At 35.7% G+C, this 9,778-nt stretch overlaps 1 protein-coding gene across 1 annotated transcript in view; it reads right to left on the bottom strand.

Moving 5' to 3' along the window:
• The window catches only part of LOC106877930 (protein argonaute-2), a 59,362-nt gene extending 54,811 nt beyond the window's left edge, over positions 1-4,551 (bottom strand). Inside the window, exon 1 of the mRNA XM_052967533.1 lies at positions 3,871-4,551. Coding sequence (XP_052823493.1) covers positions 3,871-3,892 — 22 coding nt within the window. The 5' untranslated portion in view covers positions 3,893-4,551. The remainder of the gene's footprint in view (positions 1-3,870) is intronic.
• Positions 4,552-9,778: the final 5,227 nt, after the last annotated feature.

The raw sequence follows: 9,778 nt of genomic DNA, 5'->3' as shown, positions 1-9,778 counted from the left end.
ATTTAGTTCACAAACCCAGTACTACCATTGCGGATCATCAGGGGTCCGTGGACCATACATAGGTTGGGAGCTACTGGTTTAAAAGATGCACCCTAATTTCAGCAGTACATATTCAGGAAAATACATTATCGGTGCATTACAGCATGTAATATGGGCCCAACTTCACATATAGGACTCAGGGTGATATTTTGAGACGTTTTTTTGGCGGAGGGAAAAAGTGTATCTTTTCATCATATCATACATTCAGAAAAACTGAAGGACCACTGCAATAAGTGTGTGAATCTGAGAAGGGAATACGTTGAATAAAGTCATAACTGATCCTCCCGTATTTTCTTTTACTCAAAGCCAGGAACTTTCCAACAGCCCCTCGTGTGTATGTGTGTGCGCGTGTCTATTTACAAATTTGTGGTCTTGTCCCTATACGAGAAATTCTTATTTCTCGAGCTCATAAACTTCAGAGAGACAGATACAAAAAACTGCTGATAAACTTAGTAATAATAATGGTAGTAGTATAAATCACAGCACTTTAAGTCTAGCAAGTGTTGTATGGTTTCAGAAATCTACGATTGTGATTCAGTTTCAAATCCCAGCTGAAGTTATTTCAGTCGGGAAAGGCATGGATGACGCTACGGTTTTTCTCACTTCCCTTAAAGCAGACGGGATTTCGTGTTTAGCTACAAAGAAGCAAATACAACACAAGAAACTAACAACATAAGATCTGTTATAATTCGGTAACTAACAGTAATGATCTTGTGGTCACAATTAAGCCAATTAACCATTATAAAATGTCAGTTGGGAGAGGGTTTGCGTCACAGACTCAGATCAACGTGGTCGCTCGATTTGCTAGAAACAGCAGCCTTCAGTTACACTCTAACCATCTTAAGAAAAAAAGAAAGAAAGGATTGTATAACATAGTTCATAATATACTGTGCCTGGAGAAAAAACGGGATGGTCACGGTTTGGAAACTCCTCGGACTGTAGATCTGTTGGTCAGGGTTAAACAACAACAGTACCGTTTTATAAGTAGTAGTAGTATGTGGTGGTGGTGATGGTAGTGTCAAAAGTAATAGTGTTAACAGCAGCAGCAGCCAAAAATAATAACAGTCGAGCAATAGTGTTCAGCCCCGGGGCAACCCCGACCACCATTCACCTCAGCCGAACTACGATCAAAAGAATTCCACCTATGACCATGCTGTCTTTTCGCCAGACATCGTTAACTGTGTCCTTTCTTTGTTCAAGAACGAGTAATGATATGAAAGAGTCGGTTACTATTATTTCTAGCAAGTCCTTAGAACTCCCCTGCTTCACTGATTTGTTGTTATTCAGATCCATTTCAAAACTGGTCGAGCAGACTTGGGATCAAAGGCATTCCAACCGCGACCATCGTTGTTTTAGAGCTATCAAAGACTATCTAATTCTCATGTACTCTTGTATATTTAAAAGGCGGCATGGTGTTACTCTAGAGATTTCTGGTCGAGCAACCGTGCACAAGATACTTCAGTGACGATGATGGTAATGTCTGATACAAAAAGTAGTAATAATAGTAGTTGTAGTAGAACTAGTGTTATGTATGGTAGTGGTATACTAGTAACTAGAAACTATTTACTAGTGTTATGCGTGGTAGCGGCCTCGTAGTAACTGTAGTAATGATAGGTCTATCAGTAAGTAATAACAGCCAAGCTTCTGATAAAACAATACAATCAATGATTATTATACAAGGTAACGTTAATAATCTCATACACTGACACGCTGAAACAAATTTATTGAAAAGGTACAGTCGACTAATTGACTAACATATGACTGGTATTGTTTTAACGACCCTAGAACCGAGGGCAATATCTCCTCCCGCGGTATTGAACACGAATATAGTCTATTCTGTTTCCGTTATTCCACTGACTACACGGGTATGAAACAAATATATATATATATATATATACATGCAGATATCAATTAATACCACTTACTGGTAGAACCAGTAATAAAAGCAATACTCAGTATTCGACATACCCCCACCACAAACTCTCTCATATATATATATATATATATATATATATATATAAATAAAGCATACAACTCACTTTTTTTTGTTTTCTGTTAATATACATTACATGTTCTGTTAATTATCAATACTGCTTATTTAATGTTTTTGTCTGTATGCATACACACACACACACATGTATACACTGACATGTATACATACATACATACATACACCACATTATAAAAGTGTGTTATTTATTTATATATATGTATATATATACAGGATGGTGGAAGTGGAAACTTTATTAAGTTTTTTTTTTACAGCAAACCTAAAACTAGTGCAGAGAAAGTTTCTTTTTAATTGGGTCTTTTTCTTTATATATTTCTCTTACATAAAGGGTCATAAATCATAAATTAATGGGATTCAAGTCGAAAACTAATAGTTGGTAAGAAATATTACATAAAAACGAAAAGATATATTATTAGTCTTAATCCTCGAAAATTGCATACGTTAATAATGTTGGGGGAAAATAACTGAACAGCTACCCCCTTTTTCTTTTAATTATAACATAATTAACTTCCGTTGATTTGTCCTAAAATGTTTCTTTTTCGTTGGTTAATTTAGTTCAGATATTTTTCAGGAGCTTTTGAATATTTGATACTTAGCATAAACAAGAAAAGGGGCTGAAAGTATAGAGCACAAGCATTATTTAATACATTTTGCAATGCAAGTGACATACACAATTACCTTCAGCCTTCCGATGGAATTTTAACAACTTCGTTTCACAAAAACAAGTACACAAAAAAAAGCCGTTGTACTAAAAACACAACAACTATATCATAAAAAGTTATCAAAAGTCCATCAGAGGAAACTAGTGAGTGATGGTCACAACTTTTAAAGACCTTATATTGCTATTAATTTTTCAACCATTTAGGTATGTACTTAGTGCTCCCAGCATTTGATTAAAGTTTAGTTGCAAGACATTAAGAATTACTTATGTGTTTCTTAGTTAACTACTTATATGTAATCAGTTTTTTATTATACTTTCAATAAACTACTCCAATCAAGAACTTGCTAATTACCCCGCAAAAAAAAACAAAATTTTCAATCACTCGTGGTGCCTAAAGAAACCTCTAAATTTTTTGCCAATTACCAAAAAAAGAAAAAAGGTTTTTAATTACTCAATTTACGTAAGAAACCTCTTGAGTTTTTGTTAATTAACAATAATTTCAATCACTCATGGTGCCTAAAAAATATTTTTAATTTTTGCAAAGTACCAAAAAATTTTTTTTTTAATCACTCAATGTGCGTAGGAAAAAAAAATCTCCTAAATTTTAAAAAATTTCTTTGACAAAAACGAAAGGGTTGCACTGGAATTATTAACACAATTATGTGAGAGAGAGAAAAAAAAGAGAGAGAATTCTTTTCTCTTTTACATAAGAAAAATATTTTTCAATCATTCAGGTGTGTAATAAGTCTGTTCGTACCTTTTTAGGTGCTGTCGGCAAAAACTTAGGCATTACAAATAATTTAATAACCAACATTTATTAGTATTTATTTCGATTCATTTTATATACCTATAAAATGCAAGGCCATAAAAAAAACACATTCTATATTTATGGTAAGTTACCATTAGGATATATATTTATATCTAATTAAGTCTTTGCACTTGCTTAGGTTTGGTGCAAACAAAAAACTTAAGGGCAACTGCATAATCAGTTTCTGGTGTGCTTTCTTATATTTGTAAATTGGTTATGTATCTTAAAATATATGAAATATACATGAAGTTGAACCAAAAATTATAGAACTTTTCGTTTTTATTAATTAAAGTAGTATGCATAGACTTGGCTAAACGAATATGGGGCAAATGTTATAAGATGTAAACATACCTGGAGGCTGTGTAGGGTACATGAGGTAAGTATTGGGCTGGGATAAAAGTTGATGTCTTGTAGTGGTAGTTCCAGTTTCCAGCTGCTTGAAGGATGTGTTCGAATAGCAGGAAGGGAAACGTCCCCAGTTAAGTGACGGAATAAAGCGAAGGATAGATACTCATACATATATGACCGATTTAGAACAAGAGAACGACAAAAAAAAGAGAATATGGAGAGATAGGTTTATTTATGTGTGTATATGTATTTATACGTGTATATATATGTATGCGCGTGATATAATATATAGACGTAAGAAGGAAAAGTGCGGCAGGCAGAAGGCGGGCGAAGAGACAGACAAAGAGAGAGAGGGAGACAGTAGAGAGGGGAGGACGAAGATAGAGAGGAAGGAGTAGAAAAAGCGGCAGACACATAGAGAGAGGGAGAAGGAGTAGACAGAGAGGGCGACGAAGAGAGAGAAAGGAGTAGAGAGGCGGAGGAAGACAACAGGAAGAGAGAGGGTAAAAGATTGAAAGAAGGAAAAAGAGAGTTGAACAGATTTGATAGAGTAGAATAGGAATAGAAAGAAAAAGAGGTGAAGGGAGAATTATGCGAAGTAAAAAAAAGTGCGGGGAATGAGAGACTGAAGAAGGTGAGAGGGAAATGAAATAATAAAGATTTAAAAAAAGAAAGATAGACAGATAGAAAGAGAGAGGAGAATGGAAAGAGTTTGTTTGTTAGGGAGGGAAAGAATATAAGAGTTGAAAAAGAGCAAAACAATAAGAGATAGACAAAAAGTGGAAGAAGGCAGACAGCAAAAAAAAAAAGAAAACGATGCGTGGAAATGAAGGGAGAAGAAGACAAGTGTAAGAGGAAAAGAAAAAAAAAGGTAGAAGAGAAGTTATGGCGGTCGACTGTAAAATTCGAACTACTTTGTGACCCATATAAAACGTCCCAGCTCCAAACAACACGGAACAGGACTAAACTTTAATAAAACTAAATAGAAAACGAAAACAGAGAAATGAACCACGTAAAATAATTTTTCTGTTATTTTTTATTTTATTTTATGAATTTTTCTTCCTAAGTCATTCGCAATTAAAATCAATGACAAAGTCTAAGTGAGGGAGGGGGGGGATGATGAAATTATTACGTGTTCGCATAGGGAGGAGGAAAAAAAAGTGTTTTAGGGTGACCGAGTGGCGGGGTTAAGGTGACATAATAATATAAACTCGATTGAATTAATTATTATCATTGGTTCTGTCGAGGAAGACATCAAAAATAGGGTGTCTTTCACCTTAGGAAGTATTTTTATTTAATTTTTTTTATTCAGTGCAGTTATATATATATTGTGTTGTAGCTGTGTCTGTGTGTGCGCGCGTGTATAGGTGTGTGTGACTGTGTCTGTGTGCGCGCGCGTATGTGTGTGTGGGTGCGTCTGTGTGTACGTCTGGGTTATTTCTCATTGCGCTCACCTCCCACCGACACTTGCGTAATACAATAGCATCAAAGGGGAGCGAACTCTGTTTCATCCAAGTCATTCCTTTTTGGTGGCTGGGAGGAAAATATTTGTTATTGACCTCGATTCCGAGGTCGCGAGTTCGTATATTCTTACCGACGTTGTGTACCGAAAGATCGTCGTATCTTCTAGCAAAGGCATCATATATATAAACAATAACAATTAACAGAAAATAGAATTAGTAATCAATGTTCTATAAAGCATTAAATACGATGCCTGATTTCTGTTAATTAATATTTCTATTAATTAGCTCGTATTTCGCTCACTCGCCTCTACCGAGGTTTCATTTCCCCGCTTCTTACTACTGTAGATATTCGAGTGAGGTGCAAAACTCGTTACTGAACCCGATCTTTAGTCACGTTCGCGTTTCACAGTACCCTTATTTACCTATCTATATATATATTCGTTTATATTTATATAAGGGCATTTGATAAAATTCTTGTAAAAGATTTTTATCCCATTATTGTATCTATCTATATATATCAAAGAGTACAGTATTATATGCCAATCGGCCGTAAAGGATCTAAAAGACTGTACACTTTGCTTAATATATTCGCTGTACTGACAAATATACGACGAGTGTATATTTTTTTTTTTTGACTTATGGATTCTTAAACGACTATACGTGTGTGTGGAAATTATTGGTGTTCATATACCGAAAAAATGAAAGTCGAAGTTGAGATCGACTTTACCTTCCATCATCTCGGGATCGATAAAATAAGTACCAGTCGATGTAATCGATTTACCTCATCCCCCGAAATTACTGGTCTTGTGTCAAAATTTAAAGCCAATATATATATATTTTTAATTATTAGAGATAAGCACTTGGGGTAAGCTTCACTCACCCGGTTGTACCAATTTCGTTAACTGCTGCGTCGTTCACGCTCGCTTAAATCAAAAACGTCATAGTTTATTAGATCTTCCACAAGCAAAATATTTCGGTCAATGGAAGATTTCTCATTATCATTTACTTCACTCACGTTCTTGAGAATAGTATAAACTTTATCGTTGCGTTTTCCCCTCCTTTATAAGTCTGATGACTTCCTATCCTAAGTAAGAAAATAGTCATTATTATTGAGTAGAACATTCGATGTCGCGCATTAGGAAAAATTATTCTTGACTTATTTCAATACTTTTTAGATGATTTAAGTGGTTTGTGACATTGTATATATAAAAATTTTGAAGTTAACGTAAACTTCGTAAATTTCTTTGGGCGTCAGAAGACATTATAACGTTCTCTTACGTCCTGAGTTCAAATCAAACTACCTCGCACCCTCATTTTGTGGTCGATAAAATAAAGTATTAATCAAGTATTGGAGATCGATTTAATTATTCCGATTATCTGTCGTAGTTTGTACATAGGATTACAATAGGTGACTAAACAGATTTCTAGATAATTTACTTTCATAATTTCATTTTTTTTTTTTTTTTTTCATATTTCAACCAGGACACCCGTAGATTTACCCTCTCTCTCCCTCTTTTCCTCTTTTTCTTAATCTTTCTATCTGTATATGAGGAAGTATGTGTGTGACAAAGAGCGTATGTGAGAAAGAATGTGTGTGAGAGAGAGACGGAGAGAGAGAAAGACAGCGAGAGAGTGTGTGTGGGTATGTGTAGATGGAGAACTGCTCACATAAGACATTTAGTTACGTCCCTTTCCGTTTTCATTTCAAATAGTTGTTGGGACTGACTTTTATCATACTGAATTCATTAATATAAAGTGTTTGTCAAGTATTGGTCAATTGAACCAGTTACATCCTCTCCAGTACTGGTTCTCTTTCACTTCTCTTGTTATTATTAGTCAATTGGGTTTACGAATTAACTAATCGATCGTTAAAGCCTGTAAACTAGGAGACAAACAGACCTGAATCAAACCTATAGTAGAGAAGGCATGCTATTGGTAAGGTTGCGACAACTCCGACGAACCCAACTGACTGATTGATTTATCCAACGATTAATTAAACAATCGGTTAATTAATTAGTTAAATCGTTAACCAACTGAAATTGATAAAGAAAATGAAACAACCAGTGCGTGTGGGTTTATTATTGGCATTATGATCCTACCGAGATACAACAAAATATGTTTCAACACCCAAGTAACATTACAAATCTTGCATATCAAATACAGTTTTGATCATTTTCTTTTCCCCTTTTTGACTCAAATGCTTCTTTGAAATTAAAAAGATATCAAAAGGAATCAAACTTCTAGACCAAGTAATGAAAGTCATGGAGAAGGATATAGTTTGGTTGATCCATGATAGAGTGAACTTGGATGAGATGTCTTTTGACTTCGTCCTCAGAAATGGCACCACAGATGTAATATTTCTAATGAGACAACTGCAGGAGAAATACCTGGCCAAGAATAAACCACTATTTCTGGCTTTCGTTGATTTGGAGAAAACATTTGACAGGGTACCACATTCAGTAACTTGATAGGTTTTGAGGAAACTAAGTGAAGATGAATGGCTTGAATGGGTGGCTCAAGCTATGTATAAGGATGCTGTAAGTAAAGCGTGAGTTGACAATGACTTCAGTGATAAATATAATGTGAAAGTAGGAGATCAGCAAGGTTCAGTCCTCAGTCTTCTCCTACTCATCATAGTCGCCAAAGCCATCACTGAAGAGTTTAAGACCAGCTATCAATGGGAACTCTTATATGCTGATGATCTAGTCCTCATAGCTGAATCCATGGAGGAATCAGAAAAGAAGTTCCAGGCATGGAAGCAAAAACCTAGAATTGAGGGGTCTTTAGGTTAACCTGTTGAAGACTAAGGTTTAGAAAGTAGAAAACATAACAGGATCCTGATACCTTTGAGAAAATGGCCTTGCATAATATGTAGAAAAGGGGTAGACATAAACTCTATATACTGAATTGATGCACAGCTCTCAGGATATTTTTTGATCTTGATAAGCAGTCCAGATTTCAAAACAGATTCATGTTCAAAAGTGACCACTGTTCCAGTATGTCTCTTTAATCAATCCTCTGTTGCATGTGTTTAGCAGATCCCATCAGGCTCACAGAATGCTTTTTTTTTTTTCATTTTCTGCAGCGTTTCAAGGATGCTGAACACAGTGAAATGGCTAGTTTCAAAGACCCAGAAGTGAAAGTGTTGAGCTTCTGTGTGAGGGATCAGTCACTTAGAGTTGATAGTCTGCTTCAGGGCCATCTTAGCCTCTGCGGTGTAACAAGCTAATGCATTGGTCCCTATATTTATTTATTTACAGCAAACAACTTCATACAAAGATTAGAATTCAGCCCCTGGATGTATGGGGTTTGTCCGTACCTTAAGATGGCACTGGTCTGCTCAACAAGCTACATCATTATGTACCAGATATTTTGCTACTGTCTTATCTGACATCTGCTACAGCTGGCAACCGGAGGCTCAGGAACACGGGGTGCACTTGCACTCTCTAAAATCTTTTGGGAAGATCAGATGCAAGTAATAAATGCTTACATAGCTTCAGTTTTGTACCATCATCTGACCATTGTGCCTTATCTCAAGAAACAATTGACTAGGTTTGAACACCTGCTCTTCTTTCACTTCTTTCACTGTAGAAAGGATTGAGTCTGATGATCAGGACATCCATCTGTATTCTACATTAACCCCATGGGTGTGAATGTAGACAAGAGAAGAATTAGCTGACTGTCAGACCTTATCTTTTGGATGTTTGGCATTTGGAATATTGCTAGGCCGAGAAGAACAAGTCACTAAAAGATGAGATTGCATGAATGTGGGCAACAAAGAAAGTACTTGTTATCCCAGACGTTGTAAGGGCACTGGGAGCATTCATAACCAGGTTTGAGAAATTTTTTTGTAGAAATTAGGATTGACATGAGGGTAGAACATGCTCAAAACTGCTTTATTGAGGACATTGAGGATTTTGAGATTGGTGTTTTGATGTTAAGTATCATGAAAGAAAACTCTTTGAGACCCTTGACAACAGATTATGGTCTTCTCTAACAGAATTAGTCAGAGCAAGCGAAATCAAGAGCTCTGAGAAGTGAAATGACATTAATAATAATGACGATGATTTCAAATTTTGGCACAAGGCCAACAAGTTCAAGGGAAGGGACTAAGTCGATTGTATCAACCCCAGTGTTTGACTGGTACTTATTTTATCAACCCTGAAAGGATGAAAGGCAAAGTCGACTTCGGTAGAACTGAAACTCAGAATGTATAAACAGATGAAATGCTGCTAGGTATTTTGCCAGGCACTCCAATGATTCTGGCAGCTCACCACCTTCTTAATAAAAAAAAAAAATAATAAAAATAATAATAATAATAAATGCCCTGATGCAGTACCAGGCAGTGGCTCTCATGGCTTCTGATCTTAATTGATTGGAAGTGTTATCATTGTTTTGTCTTGGTATAAAAGATGGGCTACAGCAAATATTCTGCTCAATACCACAGA

The sequence above is a fragment of the Octopus bimaculoides genome, chromosome 4 (assembly GCF_001194135.2).
Source record: "Octopus bimaculoides isolate UCB-OBI-ISO-001 chromosome 4, ASM119413v2, whole genome shotgun sequence".
In the NCBI taxonomy this organism is placed as follows: Eukaryota; Metazoa; Mollusca; class Cephalopoda; order Octopoda; family Octopodidae; genus Octopus; species Octopus bimaculoides.
This window is presented reverse-complemented; position numbering and strand designations above follow the sequence as displayed.